This window comes from Cervus elaphus, chromosome 16 (genome assembly GCF_910594005.1).
Source record: "Cervus elaphus chromosome 16, mCerEla1.1, whole genome shotgun sequence".
Classification (NCBI taxonomy): domain Eukaryota; kingdom Metazoa; phylum Chordata; class Mammalia; order Artiodactyla; family Cervidae; genus Cervus; species Cervus elaphus.
Window position 1 is genome coordinate 7071647 of NC_057830.1, and position 19695 is coordinate 7091341.

A 19695-nucleotide genomic window follows, 5' to 3' on the forward strand; every position below is an offset into this window, starting at 1 on the left:
TTCACTACCTGGGAAGCAGCTGAGAGTCAAGTGGGCCATTTCCACTAGAGCAGCTGAGCTATAAAAAGGGATGCTATTTACCTTGGTGTTTCGAGAATGAAGAAAAACATCCCGTGGCTTTTTACAGTTGTTGCTTATTTTTCTTTTCTTTCCTCCTGGTTTGTTTGTTTTCATGGCATTTGCACGTTTGCACAGTCCTGTCTGTTAGGGTAAATCTCTCTTCAGCGCCCCAGGGGCAGCTGCGGTCCTCCCCGACTCCCCGCCCCACTCCCACCCCACAGCCTGGCATTCAGGAGGAGCAGCCTATCTTAGACCCAGGGAGCTCAGGGCCCAGCCAGCCGGCCCCAGGAGCCGCACCTCCGTCACCCCACTCAGTCTCACTGGGAAGAGTTCACGAGGGAGGAGCCCTGGGAAGTCCTCTTCTCTCCTGGATGAGCCTGGTCCTGGGGAGCAGAGCGTGGTTCTCAGGGGCGGACAAAGCGAGATCTTACCTCCCACTCCCTGCATGGTCCTGGCTCACTCACTCTGCCCATACCTCACCCGACAGGTGTGATAATGAAATAAGACGATGAAATCAACGTGGGTCCCCTCCTCTTCCCTCTCACCGCTCCCACCTCTTGGGAATCACAGACTGTTCCAAGTGGAAGGGATCACAGAGAACACAGATCTTCACTGCTGTCATTTCACACGTGGGGAGACAGGCCCAGAGAAGAGAGGGGTCTGGCTCCCCATCCCACCACCAGCCAGAGACAGGGCAACGTCCTGCCCCAGTTCCGTGTGTTTCCACGAGAGGTCAAAGGACTTCAACAGACACTTATTGATGGACTTGTTTTCAAGGTTAAACACTTCTTACTGTTCACTTGGGACACGGGAACTGCTAATGAAGGATTCAAAGAAGCCAGCGCTGGCCTCAGCTCAACTTGGGGATGGTCTTGGTGGCTGGTTAGGGACGGGAAAGCGTTGCCGAGAGGGTCTGATGGATTTGCATTTTGCGTCGACATTGTTTCCCTGGGTTCTGAGAATTAACTTATTTTATAGTCTGGAGAGGCAGGGATGAAAAAGCCCTCTCAGGGTGAAATACAACAATGAATGATATTTAAGGAGCTCTTTTGCCTCTGAAGGATTGCGACAGACTTTGCACAACAGAAGCTAGAGACAGTGGGTGCAAAACAATGTGGGTTTTGCAACCACCTTTTGTGTCCTCTGGTGGCAGGGGCGTGGGAAAGGCTGGGGTCCCCTCTCCCCACTCCTCCTTTCTCTCCTGCTCCCAGGTATACATGGCAGAGCGGGACTGCCTTTCAGAGGGCCTTGCTTTGGGGGAGCCCCCTGAGACCCCCAACTCTTTAAACAAACGTCAGAGATGCTGTGTGACTCTGGACCAGCCCTTCCCGTTCTGAAAACCCAGAGGGTAACATGGAAGTTTGGACAATGCAGATATGCTAGATGAGCTCCGAGGATGCTTATGTGGAATTATGCACAGAAAAGCACCAGCATCGCATCAGCAAGTGGTGATAAACACTCTCTATCAACACATTATCTTTGCACAGTGCCTAGGAGTTCGCAGGAGCACGTTCATCTGAGGCACACCGGTCAATTCTCACGACCACCCCGCCGGGTAGATATTACCCCAAAGGAGACAACTGAGACTCAATAGAGCTCATATTTTTTCTAGGAAGGATCCCCCTCCTCTCTGAGCTCCATACTAGGTATATTAACAGATAACAGATCAAAGGCACCGCAGAGCCATGCGGTTAAAAGACAGACACCAGGACCACTGGGGCTGTCTCCCAGGAGGGTTATGCCTCTTGCCTGTGCTACTTAGGATGCAGAAGGTTCCAGTATTTCAGAGCTGGAAGACAGCTAATCCACCACCCCTCACTTCATTCAAATGAGGATGCTGAGGTCCAGAGAGAGAAAGTGATGCTCCCAAGATCACCCTGCAGGTCGCCGTCAGCGCTGGGACCTCGAACAGGGTGAGAGAGGTCCTCCTTCCACAGCGACGTCTCTACTGCCCGCCCGCACCCCCTGGGACTCAGAGTCGTGGGGTCCTCCCAAGCCCCAGGGCAGAGCCGGCCAGAGGCCAGACGACAGAGAGGGGAGAAACGCACAGACCTTTTCCTGCAACACCCACGGCTGCCTGGCTGCAGGGTCCCCCCCGGCGTGCAGACCCGGGGTGCCTTACCTCTGCTCCGCAGAGCTGTAGGTCTCCCCTCTCTGGCAGCTGCTCAGGGTGACGGGGTCAAAGTTGTCGAAGGAGCGGAGGGCCACCCCCGAGATGGCGACCAGGGGTGAACTGAAGCTCACGCGTACCGCCTGGCTGTGGTAGAAGGGCTGGCTGAGGTCATGGACCACAGGGATAATCAGGGGATTGTTCCGGCAGCTCAGAACGTGGAGGCCTGTCAGGGAGACAGAGGGCCGGGGGGCCGGGCTCATTACTCAAGGCCAGTTGCGCCCTCCCCAACGGGCCCTTCCCGAAGCCCCCAGACCCTTTCATGTCACTGCACAAAAGCACCATTGGGTGGCCAGTGGGGATTTTGAGTTTGATTGAAAGTTTCTTTGTCTGCCTTTTTCTCTCGGCTCCAAATCTTTCCAATCCCCTCGCCTCACCGCTCCCTAAGCTCTCCCTTCACCTAGCGCCCACGGCCCCTCCCTTCCCCCCAAAGGGCCACCCCTGGGCCAAGCCTCGCTGGTGCTGGCTTCCCTCCCACCTCGCGTGAGGGCTTGGCTGGTCTGAGCTGCTAGTTTTCAGGCAGGCATCAAGATGAGGGAAACAGTTCACAGAAATAGGTCATTGTTGGGGTAAAAAAAAAAAGCCTCCTCTCATTTTTAAGCTAGGAACCTGGGACCAGCCCTGTGCGCGAAGGACCTCTGCATCCATCTGGCAGACAGGAGACCCAGAAATGTGGCAGGAGGTGGCTTTCCAGGAGGACACAGAACACTGTACCATCCAGAGTCCAAGGAGAATCCAAACTGCTTCCCCCAGAAGCTCTCAGTTCTTTCTAGAAGTGCCCAGGCTTTGAAAAGCGGTGGGGAGCGAGCGGGGCGGGGAGAAGAGGTACATAAGGCGACGGAAGAGAATGATGGGGAAGGTTGGCGTTGGGAAAAGCAAAGCTGGCTTTGGTGCCTGATGGACATCAGTTCAACTCTTGGCTTAGGAGGTCTCCCTGACAGCTCAAGTGATAAAGAGCCTGCCTGCTATGCAGGAGACCCGGGTTTGATCCCTGGATTGGGAGGATCCCCTGGAGAAGGGTACGACTACCCACTCCAGTGTTCTTGCCTGGGGAATCCCATGGACAGGAAGACCTGGTGGGTTACAGTTCATGGGGTTGTAAAGAATCGGACACGACTGAGCGATTGACACAGACAACAGATACTCACTTCTTTGCTATGTGAACCCACCAAACCCCTGACCCTCAGTGTCGGCCTCTAAAAAGTGAGATCACCCTGACCAAGTGCTGGGAGTCCTGCTCTGCTCAGTCATGAGGCTCCCAGTCTAGCAGGCCTGTATCTGGGGTCCACTGGCATAGAGCCGAAGAGCCTCCACGGGAATGCCAGGGTGCTGAGGATGCAGGACAGGGGAGCCAATGGGGAGGGAAAGATGGACACTTGGGCATCAAATAGCAAGATCCAAAGATCTCTGCTAGAGCCCGAGTCATTCCATTCCTCTGAAAACCTCTCCACAGAGCCCTTTGCGATGCCAGGACAGCTATGAAAATATTTGCTTCTCGCTTAGGGACATTTCCCAGGAATCTGGATAAATCCAGAGGGGTTTCCTTTCCCTTCCTTATTAATGCGTTTCCCCCTTGCCTTGAAAACTGACCAAATAAGTAAACATAAAAACAAAACAAAACCCCTCCCCACTGCCTGAGCTGCGGCTTGACCCTGACGTAACCCCTGGCGAGTTTGCTTCCTATGGGGCTTTGAAACGAGCTCCCTGTGGAATCGGAGGGGCACAGCTTTGAAGCCGGGACTTCTGCGCCGGCCTGGAATTCCAGAGTAGGCTGAGCAGGGTGTCTGGGCAGTGTGGGAGCGGGTGGTGGGGCTTTCTGAGTGTGGGGTCTTGTGCTCGGCACGGGTCAACACATCTCAAGTGAGAGCTCATTTGCTATGGCGGATGCTCCTGGTTACAGAGTGAATGACAGTGGGTGATGATTCTGAAAACCTGGCTTCCCTGCTTGCTGGCTGGCTCTGGCCATGTGACCCGGGCCTCTCAATGTGTCTCTTTGGGTCTCAGGTGATGATACATACAATGGAAAAGCATATTTATTCAGTCAAAGGAGGACTTTCACCTGAATCTCTTACCCCCTCCCCACCCATCTGATTCGGGCCTCTCTAGGTGTGCACACAGACTCATCCTGATCTGAAGACAAGCTGATGGTAAATAGAGCAGCAAGAAGAGGCGACGGGAGGCGAGAACTCATTCTCAGCCGATCCTTACAAACCACCCACGGGCAGATGGGGAGCCAGGTAGCAAGAGCAAGCCATACGCTCACCTAGATCGTGGCTCTGTTCTTTGGTATCAAGCAGCTGGACGCTGATGGTTTCCTGCTTTTGGTCCCCATAGTAGGTCCCATCGGTCACCAGGTGGACGATGACGGCGGTAGCGACCATTGGTTGAGAAAAGTACACCTGAAATGCAGGAGACCCAGGAGGCTCAGCCATGCAGCTAGGCATGTGGTGGTGCGGCAGCCCCGGGGCAGGGGTTTTGAGAAGAATCTTCCATTTCGGGAGCTGGACTACTTATCATGGTCCATGGTGGGAACAGGGAGGCAGCGAAACCTCAGAGCAAAGAGCACGGCCTCTGAGGTCAGAGACTGTTTTCATCTTGGCTCTGTTCTTCTCAAGCTGTGTGATGCCCAGTGATGACTGAGCCACTCTGAGCCTAAATTCCCTACCCTCTAAGTCATGGGTCTGTAAACAGGTGCATCACAGGATGCCTGGCAGGCTCCTGCAAGATACTAAGAGTCCAGCACACACTAAAACCACATGAAATGAGGCTTATTATTCATCACTGCTCCATGCTGACCAACCTCTGCACTAGCCATCAAGGAGACAAAGGTAAATAAGATGTGCCTTTGCATTTCTGTAGATGGCGGAGTTCCATGTGGGTGAGTAACACACACTACCAACACTTGAAACAATCGCAGTCCACGTCAGGCAGATGGGCCCATGGACAGCTACAGAATACCACGGCACATGACGAGTGTCACCCAACAGATGACCACATGTGGAGGACTAGAAGGGAAAGGACAGTTCCTTCTCCCTGTAGGGCTCAGTGAAGACTTCAAGGCCAGACAATTTAACAGAACGACATCTAAATGATATCTAAACTCTCGGCCAAAATAAGACTGACTGAAGGCATCCCATGAGCAATTAAGGGATTCCATTCCAGGAAGCATCCTGCTGCTAACCGTTTTGTTCTCTGTCCTTGCCATTAACACCCTCAGCGGGTAGACAAAACAATCCTGAGAAAGGGCCAAGGGAGACAGTGCTTCCCCGGAGGCCTCTGCTGGACAGTCTGCGGCTCTCAAAGCCTTGACTTACCCGGACCCAGAAAGTGGTCTGAGCCAGCTGGGAATACGGGTAGCTGATGGTGCAAGGGTACCAGGCATGCTGGGAGATGCCTTCGCTGAGATCGATAACCTTGGTCCGACACACCTGGAAAAAAAATAAATAAAGAAATCAAGGGAAACAAATGCCTTAGAGGGTTTTAGAGGTTGAAATAAATTCAACTCGACAACACCTCACTATTCACCTATTCTGTTCTTGACACCGCAGGAAGAAACAGTGATGAACAGACAAGAATCTATTCCAGGAACCCACATTCTAATAATGCAGATGAGAAAACCTTCCGTGCCATTCAGGAAAGGAGGGATAACACATTTGGGTGGCAGAGATGTCAGAGAAGTTCTTGTGGGGACAGGTCCTGGAGGAGTTGACACTTGAGTCGGGTCTGGAAGAATAGGGTGGCTGCACATGGAAGGGTATTGCCCATGGAAGGAACAGAAGTAAAGGCTCAGAGGAAAGCGGAAGCCCAGGATGATGAGTTGCCTGGTATAATCAGAACTTGGGGAAAGTGGCAGCAAAGGCAGGCCTGACGGCCTGAATCTGTCACGGACTGTGAATACCAAGCATCCCTTCAGGACAAATCTGTAAATTGTGCTCAGAGCCAGATTAATGACACAGACCAGAACAGTGTCAGCGTTTGTTCTCGCCAAAGAATATCGGCTCCACCATTTGGGTGTGTGTGTGAGTATCTACACATACACACAGCCCCTCGTTCTCAATGACAGACATAACAAATGACACTCCAAGAAACACGAAGCAGGTATAGACCAGCAGAATTCTTCAAACTGAGGAATTTCCTGTCCTAATGTCATTTCATCCCATTGGTTCAGTCATTCATTCCAATACGATTTATTGAGTAACTGCAACTGGTCAAACACTCTGGTACAAGACATCAGACAAGGCAGACAGGGAGAGGAGCTTGGGGTGACAAGGGGTGCAGGCACTCATCGAGGAATCACGTATGCCTACATAACTGCCAGCTGCAGACCAGAAAAGAACTAGGCTGGAAAAGGAGAACAGCTACGATGCTCTTGAGATACGTCAGACTCTTTGCAAAAGGTCATCCCAGGTTAGTGTTTTTCCTTGCATCTCTATTGTGGCTCCTTTCTCAACATTCTCTGAGAAAACAGGCCTGTCATTCCACATCTGTGGGTCTTAGGTGACTCGTCTAAGAAGTAAGGCTAACCTAGAGAACTCTAAGGTCTTATAAGCCATAAAAAAAAAATTAAGATCATCTAATGTCAATTACACAAACAAACATACACATGTAAAACAAAAAAAAGGAAAGGAAAAAAAATATATATATATACAAGGATCAAGACTATCCATTCCAGCAATATCTTCAGTAGCAAAAGATCAGGGATATGCCATCATCAAAAATTCTACAAACAATAAATGCTAAGAAAAGGTGTGGAGAAGAGGGAGCCCTTTCACACTGACTGTTGGTGGGAATGTAAATCGATAACAGCCACTGTGGAGAACAGTATGGAGTGTCCTTAAAAAACTAGGAAGGAAAGCACCATATGACCCAGCAATCCCACCATTAGGCATATACCCCGAGGAAACCAAAACTGAAAGACACATGTACTCCAACGTTTACTGAAGCCCTATTTACAACAGCTAGAACATGGAAGCCACCTAGATGTCCATCGACAGATGAATGGATAAAGAAGCTGTGGTACATATACACAATGGAACGTAACTCAGCCATAAAAAGGGATGCATTTGAGTCAGCCCTAATGAGGTGGATGAACCTAGAGCCTATTATATAGAGTGAAGTCAGCCAGGAAGAGAAAAACACATATTGTATATGAACGCATGTATATGGAATCTAGAAAGACGGTGCTGATGAGCCTACGTGCAGAGCAGCAGTGGAGACTCAGAGAACAGACGTAAGGACGTGGCTGTGGAGGGAGGAAGGAGAGGGTGGGACGTATGGAGGGTAACATGGAAACATACGTGACCGTATGGAGAACAGCCAGCCAAAAGGAAACTACTGCATGACTCAGGGGATTCAAACAGGGCTCTGTAACAACCTAGAGGTGTGGAATGGGGAGGGAGGTGGGAGGGACGTTCAAGTGGGAGGGGACATGGGTAAACCTATAGCTGATTCATGTTGATATCTCGTAGAAACAAACAATACTGTAAATCAATTACCCTTCAATTACAAACAAACAAAAAAAAAGATCAGGGATAGTTTATATGCTCCCCTGTTGAAGAAGGGGTGAGTAAAGATGATACATTCACGTGTTAGGATTCCATAAGCAAAAGAATATTAAGAGGACTGAATGAGATTCAAATGTGGGGATGATCCTGAGAATATCTGACACCTGGTTCAATATGGACCCTGGCCAAGAAAAATAGAAGCCCTATTTGTGAGTTCATAGATGACAACATATAGAGATTGCAAAAGCATCGCATGGAATGAATAAAGAATGAGGTATAAGTGGATAAGTACATTAGGATTCTATTTATTAAAATCAAACGAAGTTAGACTATACCCAGGGAGTCATACAGATGAGGGTAGAAGAATTAAAAATAGCATGGAAAGTTGCACATCAAATTCACTAATCAAAGTCAAGCTAAAACACATGGCCGCGCTGTAATCCACAATTGCAAGCTGCAATGCTTTCTTTTAAAATAAATGCTTTGTTTTGGAATAATTTTATATTTACAGGGAACTTGCAAAGGAAGAAATACCAAGAGTTCCATATATGCTTCACCCAGTTCCCCTTAAAGCTAACATCTTCAGTTCATTCTTGAAAGATCAAATAGAAGAAGAGAAGTGTGTTAACCAACTTTGGAGAATCACACCATCACTCAGGGAGTTCCTGCAATGGTGAGCTGGGTTAAGATACCTGGTACTGGTTCCGACTCCCTCAACATTTGATGTGTAATTGCGGACTAGCTATCTCTCATCTTCGGACCTCAGGTTATCTTTCGCATCTGAATGTTGGATTAGGGCATGGCTTTTCAACGTGTCACCTATGGATTCCTAGGGTTGCTTGGAGGTGTCAATCTGGGCATCAGTATGGGGGAAGATGTGTTTAGCTTCTGCTCCACAGTTTCAACCAAAGCATCTTCACCCATCTGTTTTATATATCAGGATGCCTTGTATTGTTTCCTTTGAGAGCTTCATCGCTTTAAAACAGAAAAGTACTGAAACTTGTTCGCTGCCAAAGTTGCCCTTCCCCTTCCCCAAGGTGTCAGCAGGTCCTGGGAACACAGTGTTAGTTTCCTGAACGTCACAGGTAACTTCCTAAGGAGAGTAAAGGTGCCAAGAATCATCCATCTCATCGGCCAGAAATTAGGTGATGACTTCAGTTATTCAAACCCCTAGAAGCCTAATACCGAGGAGGCTGTGGGTGAAACATAGCCAATTTAATGGGCTGGCAGACTTTTTCAAGTTTATTTATTTTTCTCAAAAACAACTTAGTTCCGGCAGATCCGCCAGGGGGATCGGGTTACATTTTACAACAGTGCGAGACTTCGCATAAAATATCTATGGCATTTGAAATCCAGGCCAGCGATTCGACATGTATCCTTTTGGAATTCTTTCCCCTTGTGTTCTTAGCTGCCTGTCCCCCAGCAGAGTGTGGTGGAGTGCATCTCTGGAGTGCTGGAGCCCGGGGCTTATCTCTGCATCTACAGCATGCACGGTCAGAGGAGTCTCCGACATGAACAGAGCCCTCTTACTGCTTAAACACAATTTCCTCTTATCTCATCAACTTGATCAGCACCAGACAGGGCTTAGAGGGATGTACTGCTGTTATTTTATTCTCCTGCTTTCCTAGTTAGTGTTGTGTTTGTTTCGGGCTGGCTGTGATCCTGACCATGGACAGTCAAAGTAGATCAGAGGGGAACAAACAAATGTAGCTGAACCTTTGCCCGAAGCCCCAGCCGATGTTAAAATCATCTATGTTCCTGGGGAGGTGGGGGAAGGTTACAGGGGAAGTGGGGGGGGGCACTCACAAGCCCCCCGCTTTTACAGACCTTATGTGAATTTGCTCATTCAGCAGCCATTGATGGAAGGGGTTGGTACCCGGCTCTCTCTGAGAAGAAAAGAGCCTTGCCCTTGGGCAAAAGGAGGGTCACATATCTAAGTGTGATCCCCAAGATACCGGATTCTATGCAGGTGCACTGCTTTCAACCAGCCACGTCTTGTATCTTCTAAAAAGGCAAATCCAATTTCACAAAGTCTTACTGAGCAGTGTAGTCTTTAATGGACATTTTGTGGGGGAACGAGCAGGGGGTTACGCTGCTCGCCCCATGGGGGCCAAGCTCTCCCATCGTCACCCCAGGCTGCTCCTTACTCATCCTCTCTCTTCAGCCAGTGTCTTCAGCAGCCTTCCCAACCTCTCCCACCCCCTCTCCCTTCCCAACCTCCACCTCTCTTCAATCCCAGGCAGTCATTCTGCTCTCGCTCCTGGTCTCTAAGACACAAATCCTTCAACTGATACCAAGGATTCGACCTTGACCCCTTGGTCAAGAGATGATCAGGCCCCAGAGATGTCAGGGAGGTAAACACAGCAACCTTTTGACTCTCTCTGTCCTCCTGGTATGAACGAACTCTCCTCCCTGCCTTTACATCACTCACTGGTTTGCGGGATATATCACGGAGGCTCTAGAAGCATTAGCAATCTCTAGGCTCTTCTAGAGAGATAAGGAGAGGGTCTCCTCTAGCTGACAGTGATCTTGCTGCATTGCTTATGCCCATGTTCATGGCAGTATTATTTGCAACAGCCAAGATGTGAGAACAACCCAAATGTCACCAACAGATAAATGGATAAACTAAATGTGGTGGGTACACACGATAGAACAGTATTAAACCTGAAAAAATAAGGAAATGCTGCTGTATGTCACTACACAGAGGAATCTCAAGGCTGTTCTCAGTGCACCCAGGTAGTCACTAAGAAACAAATACTGCATGATTCCACTTATATGAGGTATCTAACATAGCTAAACCCACAGAATTCAAGAGTAGAATGCGAGCTGCCAGGGGCAGCAGGGAAAGTGACAAAGGAATTGATATGTTTATAAATCAACGTATAAATCAACAATGAAGTCTCAGCTAAGCAAGCTGATTAAAATTTTAATAGATCTGCTGTATAACACTATACCTATCATCAGTAATGGGGCTTCCTAGGTAGCTCAGTGGTAAAGAATTCACCCTCAGTGCAGGAGACTTGCAGGAGATGTGGGTCTGATCCCTGAGTCAGGAAGATTCCCTAGAGAAGGAAATGACAACTCACTCCAGGATTCTTGCCTGGGAAATCCCATGGACAGAGGAGCCTGGCGGGCTACAGTTCATGGGGTCACGAAGAGCCAGACACAATTGGAGACTAAACAATAGCAACATAGTCAATATTACTGTATTGTGCCCATAAAAACTTGAGAGGGTAGATTTCTTTTCAAGTATTCTCATCACAATAAACTGAAATAAAATAGATAATATCATATTGAATGATTGACATTGATATTCACTGAATGAATAACAAATGATTAAATGACTGAATAAATAAGTGATTGAATGAATCAATCAATAAATTAATAAATGACTGAATACAGTAATAAATATATGATCCAGAGAAGGGAGGGGAGAGAAATTCATATAATGCTGCCATGCAAAGAGCAGATGTGGTTGGGCTGGCAAGCATCATCACTTATGTCTTTTCGGGGTAAGAGGAGGAATTACCCAGCATCTTCCTGATTACTTCTCAGATGGAGGACTCTCTTCCATTCATAAACAGCCCAGTTTACCTTTGGGCAGATTCTTCCCAACAGCCAGGGGAAGATGTCTAGCTGTGCTTTCTTCTACTCTTTCCTCTAAGCAACAACACTCAAAGCTTCCACATTTTAGAGCTTTAGAGTTAGCGGGACTTAAGTAGGTTACCAACTGGGAGCATTTCTTTTTCAGTGGTCGAGGGAGGGCAGGGGTCTTGCACAATACATCACAGCAAGTAAGTGGCAAACCTGATGTGAAAACAATGACTTTCTGGCCCCAGAACCAACGCCCCGTCGTCTCCTGGGTTCTCCACCCTCTCAAGCCTCCCTCGCTGATGCAGGACCATCCCTGGTGAGATATCTACCCTTACCCAAGGATTCATAGCAGAAATCCCGGTCTCCATGTCACTTGCTTCTGCAGGAAGCCCAGCTCTATGTCTCTGATGGAAGCTGGGTAAGTCACTGCCTTTCAATCTCATCTTAGTACAGGAACCCCCCCTTTCCCCTTGACCTTGAAGGGGGAAGTCTCATCTTTAGCACACTGCCTCAGACTCTCTGTCATCTTCAGAGATATCTGTGCTTACTTTAAAAATAGAAACCAAGAGACACAGGGGACCTGGGCCGGTTCTATCTGCCACTTATCAGTTGGACATCTCTCCCATCCTGTCTCTCCATCTGGGAAGCGCAGTGGTGCCCCAGCAGCTTAAGAACACCCACAGGAATACTACCCCCCAAGGTATCATGGGCACAGTATCCCTTAATCCTCTCATTTATTCAGGGAGGCTGGAATTATCCCATTTTTCTGATGAGGAAAGACGGCATGGAAGCTTTCAATTACTCTTTCAAGCTCACGCATCCAACTGTGTGTAACAGCAGGACCCCGGACTCTGAGTCCACATTCCGAGTGCTCCATCACACGGCAGCCCGCTTGCTGTTTTGATTAAAACCTCTGCTTCCTCTGATGGAGAAGTAGGTACTGAGAACCATTCTACTCGACTCCAGTCACTCCACATGCTCGCCCTGCTCCTGAGTGTGTGTGTGTGTGTGTGTGTGTGCAAGTGCACTCTATCTTGTCCTACTCTTTGAGACCCTATGGACTGTAGCCTGCCAGACCCCTCTGTCCATGGGATTCTCTAGGCAAGAAAACTGGGGTGGGTTGCCATTTTCTACTCCAGGGGATCATCCCCACCCAGGGATCAAACCTGCGCCTCCTACACTGGTGGACAGATTCATTACCACTGCTCCATCCCTGCTCCAGAGGTTCCTATGATTCACTTTCAGAATGAAGAATGCATCATATCGCCCTGCTACCCCATCCGTGGCTGCCCCTGGACCACAGGATGGAAACTTCCCTAGACGCAGCTTACAAGGGCCTTGGGGCGCTGGTTCGGTCACATCCCCAGGTGCAGAGCCAGCTATGCCCCATCCACGCAGGTGCACACGTGGGCTCCCTTCCCACTGGACCACCCTCCCTCCCACGTGCCGCAGACTCCACCGTGGCGATGCGTGTGCCCAGTTTTCTTCCCCCTGACCCCCCCCACTTCCCTCCATGGCACTCGATGAGGGCCCATTTCATGAAACACTACACATACTTCAAAGCCAGTCTCAAATATCACCCCTCCTCTGAAAGCCTTTGCTCACCCCCCCAGGCAGAATTAATTGCTCCCTCTTATGTGACCATATAGTTCTTTATGTATGCCTCCGCTACAGCACTTGTCAGGTTGGATTATAGTTGTTTAGAGCTCAGTCTTATCCCTTTAAACTCTGAAGGCTTCCAAGGTGAGAACCATGTTTCATTTACCCTCAAATAAATCACAGCAAATTGCCCAGCACGCAGGACACAAGAGGTACCCAGTGAACACCAGTAACGCCAGCAGGGTATACCGACTGCCCGATGTCTGCTGGGCACTGCTTTCAGGACTCTGGACGTATGAAAGCATCCAGTCTTCAATGATGGCCAGGTAAGACAGGTGCTATTATTATACCCATTTAATCTATAAGGAAATTGAAGCCCGGTAATTCACTGACATGAACCTGGGCAAACTCTGGGCTAGTGAGGGACAGGAAAGCCTGGTGTGCTGCAGTCCATGGGGTTGCAAAGAGTCAGACACGATTTAGCGACTGAACAACAACAAAATTCACTGAAGGTCACACAACGAGTTAGTAGAACCGAAACGCAAATCCAGGCACAAACTCAGCCTTCATTCTTAACTGTACATATAATTTGAAGAGAGCTTGTCTACATGTGGCTCAGGGCTATAACAGAGAATGGAACTTGGGGTTTTTTCTGGTTGTTTCTCCTGGTCTGCTGACTGGTTCAGCAGACAAAAGCAGGCTGTTCCAGGCCTGTTCTGGGATGGGGCTGTGTGGTTCAAAGAGCCCTGGACTGCCAGTCTCCAAGACCTGCCTCCTAGAACCGACTCAGTTGCTGACTTTCTCTGACATTCATCGTTCCTGCTTGTAGAAGGATGGAGTAAGATGGAACCCCAAAGGGCTTTTCTGTTCTGACATTTTGCCACCTTTTGATGTCCAGTTCCTTCCAGCAAAAGTATCGATTCTGCAGTGAAATGTGATGCTCCTGTAGGTCTGAGTTGGCTCAGGGATCCCATGTCTCTGATACCCTGAGGCCAAAAGCTAACTCCTATCACAGCCAGCATTTCTGTCTAAGGCAACTGGTGAAGTAACCTAAAATTTTACTGCAGTCATTCTGGCAACGTGTTTTCTGTTTTTTGTTATTTTTCCTTTTTTGTGTGTGTGTGCTGCAAAAGAGCTGGAAGTTCTTCTCCCAGAGCTTTGAGATCATCAGATGTTTGAGTTGGGAAAGTCCTCAAAGATCTGATTCCAGCCATCATGCCTGACAGACAGGTGGGGGCCAGAGCCCAGTGGGGAACAGAGAGACAGCCTTGAAAGAATGCTGCACGGTCCTCTAGGCTGGCTCTCAGCTGGCAGAAGCAGAGGCCTCTGTGGCCCTAGGACTTGGGGACTTTCGTCCACACCAGGCACTGCCAGCCGCGACACCCAGCACCCGCCTCCAAACCTCCTCCCTTGCAGAAGACTGCTTTCAATTAGAGGAGTTAATGACGTCTTGCTTTCAAAGGGTTTCTTAAATCCAGTTTATCTTCCACCCACACACGATGTACACAAAGGCGGGGGACGGAGAGAGAAGAGGGGGAGTGGGCGTTCTGGTATTTTCCCACACAAGGGAGATGCCAGGAGGTTTCTCCTCAATTTCACTTTTACAGATTTACATGCCCTTTTGTCAATCACAGGACGGAGGAAGTGCTTGTCAAACCTCGAGCCCATCTTCTCCAATTTCCTCTTTCAATCCAAAGGGACCCGGGAAAGGGCCTCATGGAAAAAGAGAGGAAAAGGAGTAGGGAGGGGGAGGGGTGCATGCTGACAATAACAGCACATGTAAGCGCAGAATGCATGCACAACAAGCACTTGTGCACACACACACACACACACACACACACACACACACACACACACACACACACACACACGTTCCCCAGGCAGTGGTTCAGAATATTTCTACTCAGGCCACATGTTAACCTCAGGTTTACAGGTCCCATGCCAAGCCATTTCCCCAAGAACTACAAGGTTGCAGAGGTGGGCAGGGGTCCTTGCTCTGAAGGCTGCAGGCTGTAAGGGGCCTTGGGAGACCGGACACAGAGTCAGCAACGTGAAATAAAGCTGCCTCTAGAAAGCTGGCTTGGCTGTTCCTTTGAGAACATGCTGCTCCCTCCTCAGAGCTCCTGTTGGGGAGGGACAGAGCACCAGCTCTTAAGGATGGGCCCCCCAGGACTGAGGCTGCACCCTGTATTATCTCCCCTGACCCTCACAAGAACCCTGAGGAATGACCGCTTTTGTGTGTGTGTGTCCCTCCTGGAGAGATAAGGGCTCTGAGGTTTGGAAGGCACTGGCCGCTCCCCTGGGACCTAGAGGTCAAAGCCAAGTGGTCTGATTCAACGTCCGTCCTCTCCCCACCCTGTGGCTGGACCAGCCAAGGACGCTTCGTCACAGCCTTTGTGTAACACGCTGCGCTGTGGTTTCTCGTCCATCTGTCCCTGCGCCTGAGCTTCGAGGACACCGCCCGCGCCTGATTGATCTCCCCTTTTCACTGGTGCCCAGTGAGGTCACTGGGCAGGGCTCCTTGAACGTGGCCTTTGTCGAGATGACGTGGCTTTTTCAAGGCTGCACATGCGGTTCCGGGCTGACAACGTCTGACCCAGAAGCCCGGGTCTCTGGGGGCCCCGACCAGCGCTGGGAGGTGATGATGACCGCTGGATGCAGGAAGACACCAGAGACCCAGCATCCGTTCAGGGGCACCAGCATGCCTGGCAGCCGCATCCGGCTACCACTCAGGCTCACCCAGCGCTGACGTGCCGTGAACAAGCTGATGACAATGAGAGCTGGTATCACAGCCCTCTCTCTCATTGGTGTAATGCACTCCAGAGCCTGGTTGATTCCATCGCTTCGCTTACTCCCTAAAACCACCCCGTGAGAAGCTGAGTCTGACACCTCAAGGAAGCGCAATGGCCCTCGAGCCCAGCGGAGCGGTCCAGGCCCACGTGTGGGGTCAGGGCGGCCGTTCCCCCACCTCCTGCCCAGGACAGACACCCTTAGCCCGGGCCTGCTGCCTCCTTGACTGCAGCCTCCCCCTGGCTCAGGACTGGCCCAGGAGGTGGGCCTGTCTGCAGCCCCCGAGCTTGGCTGTCCACTCACTGGGGGCAAGCATGAGGCCTTACTTGCTACCTCTTTAATACTAAGTGCAGGTGGTTTAGTTGCTAAGATGTATCTGACTCTTGCAACCCCATGGACTGTAGCCCGCCAGGCTCTTCTGTCTGTGGGATTTTCCAGGCAAGAATCCTAGAGTGGGTGGCCATGCCTTTCTCCAGGGGATCTTCCTGACTCAGGGATTGAACCTGGGTCTCCTGCATTGCAGGCAGATTCTTTATCAACTGAGCTACCAGGGGAAGCTACCAGGCTTTCCGCCTAAAGTAAGCACTAAGCTAGCTGAATAAAGAATGAACTGACACCTATCACAGGGATGCTATTGATGCTTAATATGTATCAGGCGTCTAACACGAGCTCCACATGCCTGGTCTCCACGAGGGCGACGTGGACACCAAATGTCCCGCCCCTGGCTCAGGGCCTCTTCTGCCGACTGTGAAACACTGTGGTCCTCTCCCGCCTGGGTCCTATTCCCCACTCATCGCCTTCCTGGGCCCCTTCCTCCAAACTGACCCCCTGAATATGATGCACAAAATATCTTAAAAGGTATCCGTAAGTGAGGCTAACATGACACGGTACACACACACACACACACACACTTTCAATCTCCTCATCCAACTTCCATTAACACATTTGCAATTTCCCCCTCCAGTCTCCATTTTCCACACTTATTAGTGAAAGAGTCCACGCAGTCGCAAAGAGTCGGACATGACTGAGCGACTAAACTACTGCTACGACTAGCGAGAGAGACAGAGAGACAGACAGAAAGGGGGAAAAAGCCAGGCCTTCTTTCCCGACCATTGGAAACAGTGCTCACTTCCCCCCGGCCCTCAGAACAGCGTCCCCTTTGAAACCTGTCTTGAAAAGACAGAAAGGGGAGGGCAAGGGCTGGATTGCCTTTCTTTCAATTTCAGGATTTATTATTTGTCGTGGACAACAGAGCAAAGAAGCATTTCCTGTGTACAGGGCGGGTGCCTGGGGTGTAGAGTTACCTCCTCCTCCCGGCAGACCTCAGGGCCTCCCCACCCAGGAGACACTCACGGATAAGGTAACCTGGCGTCAGATGCCTCCAGCCTTGGGGCTCAGCTCCAGGGTGGCTAGTACCTTGTTGCCTGCCCCCCGCCCCCCAGAATCTGTCCCTATCACCTTAGGCATTTCGCACTCCATAGGGCTCTAATATCCTCCTGGCCCACACCTCCCCCATGTGCCTGGAATCCTATGGTTTGGGGCACAAGCCCCTGGCCTGATCAAATGGTCCTGGAAAAGACGCCTAGGCTCTCAAGGGGAAAAGTGCAAAGACGTCACTTAAAACACCACTGTCACGCAGCATCCTGACATTTTTACAGGTGAGGAAACCAACTTTCCTAGAAAAGAAATGGTTGAGAGTCACAGAATTGATTCTTGGGAACCTCTCACTCAACGGCTTAATTTTACAGACAGCCACTCAGGACTTCTAAGGGACAGAAAATGGGTGCCCCAGCCTTCTTCTAAAGGAAAAGTGTTTAGGCAAGGGGCCTCAGAAGGTGTCCACGATCAATGGCAAAGAAAACACACACTTTCTTTGCCAACACCTGAACTGGCAACTCCGTCCCAAGCACAGATCCTTTCCTTCCTGCGTAAGGTAGGAACGGCCATCCTCACCTGCTCTCCAGGTAGGGAGCCTGAGTTTCAATGGGACCAGTGGCATCCCTAAGCCACACCCATTAGGACTGTGAAGTCCGGGTCTGATTCCCGCCGGTGGTACTGCGAGTCTGGCTCCTCTGATACGGATGAGGAAACTGAGGCCCGCCTAGCGTAAATGGTGATCTGCCGAGAGGCGACGATGACGGCGGTGGTGGTGAGCACCCACCAGCTCACCACCATCAGCTCCATCCTCATGTCACTGTGAAAGGGAGAGTCCTATTACCCATTTTCAGGTGGGAAAACTGAGGCCAAGGGAGACGAAGAAATAATCACCACGGCAGTGGGAGTGCTAGTTAACGAAAGGACACGGGTCAGCCATTGACTTTGTCCCACATGTGGGTTATCACCACGCTGACCCTCGGGGTCAGCACCATCTCCCATCTCCCGGACAGCAGAGCCGGGCCTCGGGCGCGCTCAGCGCCGGAACCCACACACCCGTTTCGAGGAGGTGCTGGGCAGGGGGCTCGGGCTCCTCCAGCTAGTAAATCCTCTAACAAGGGAGAGTGATTAGTGTCGGATGTGGCGGTCGGCTTTTGTGTGGCTGACAACTCATCCCTTTAGAGGCCGGGCTGGGCTCATTTCACGGGGGCCCTCCACAGGCTTGTTCCCGGCTCCGTAATTACGCCATTCACCAGTCACCCAGGCCCGCCTCTGAACTCCTGACCCGGTACTGAAAGACTTGGGATCTCATTACTAATCTCTTAAGCCACCTAGTCCTCCAAAATACATCCATTTAAGTTGGAGGCCAAGGCTTCGGGGGTGGGAGCCAGAGAGAGGGAAAGTCCAGCAGAGGCCCTTCTCATGACATGGCCATGGGCCCGCTCTGGGACCTGGGGCCGGAGCCACAGGGCAGCTGGCCTGGCTGGCTCCGGGCAGGACAGGCCTCCCCGAGGCTCAGGACTCAGCTCAGAGACTAGGCTTTGGGATGGGGAGGGCATCTGGACCCACCTGTTTGTAATTTCAGGGGTGCGGGTAGGGGAATGAGGCCCGTGTTTGTTTTAATTATTATTATTGTTGTTGAAAAGGGAGGGGAAAAAAAAATGAGCAGAAACTGCTAACATCTGGAGGCTGCTGTCCAGTTACGTAATCTCCCGAAGCCGAGGAGGGACACGGGATCCCCAGCCAGATGGTCCGTGGGTGACTTCACGGTACATGTGTCTCCTCCGGCAGTTAAGATGCTGACAGGGTTAGAAGAGTGGGTTGCGGGACCTTCTTAAAATTCTTGAGGGGTGAGGGATGGGGGCTTGGGGGGTTGCTCCCAGAGATCTCAGTTTTCTTTTGGAACACTCAAATTTTGCTCTGGCCAAAGCTCACGTACTTCTTATATTTCTCTCTCATCCATTCATTCATGCACTCATTCAATATACACAGACATGACACCTATTACGAGCTAGGATCTTTATCTCATGGTGTCTAAGGAAAACGGATTGCAGAGAAGGGGAGAAAAGGCCATAAAGATAAAATCTCTTCCCCAAAAGAGCTCCCAGACCCAGGTGGGGGAGAGGGTGGAGGGTAAATGATGATGCCAGCAAGCACCCATCCAAAACGTGGTGGGCTCTTTGCTCAAGGTTTGTGCAGGCTGAGAGGAGCTTGGAAAAAGAAGTTCCCAGACAATCCACGCCCGAGTGCCAGGCCTGAAATGACGAATCTTAATATCAAGAGGCTGGAGAGCAAGGGCTGGAGGAAAAAAAAGGCGAGAGAAGGAGAAAAACTGGGCCACAGCTGAGCCATGACAAACCCAGTTTCCCAGATGATGTCAATAGCAGAAGCATGAAGGATAAAGTTCGAGATGTAGAATTCTGCTGCAAACACAATTCTGAGGACATTAGTATTTTTTAAAAAAATCACATTGCTAACTCTATGTGTTTCCAAATTGTACTGAAAGTAATGAATGACATTTCATGAATTCTAGATCAGAATATAAAAGCAGCCTAGATTCTGGAAGAGACCAAGAGGGTGCTGTTATCTTCAGCTAGAAGGTGC

At 50.2% G+C, this 19695-nt stretch overlaps 1 protein-coding gene across 1 annotated transcript in view; it reads right to left on the reverse strand.

Moving 5' to 3' along the window:
- PAPPA (pappalysin 1) overlaps window positions 1–19695 on the reverse strand; it is a 253037-nt gene that overhangs the window by 67736 nt on the left and 165606 nt on the right. Inside the window, exons 11-13 of the mRNA XM_043927830.1 lie at window positions 5545–5658; window positions 4494–4629; window positions 2183–2396 (exon numbers count right to left, since the gene is read on the reverse strand). Of these exons, the coding sequence (XP_043783765.1) occupies window positions 2183–2396; window positions 4494–4629; window positions 5545–5658 (464 nt within the window). The remainder of the gene's footprint in view (window positions 1–2182; window positions 2397–4493; window positions 4630–5544; window positions 5659–19695) is intronic.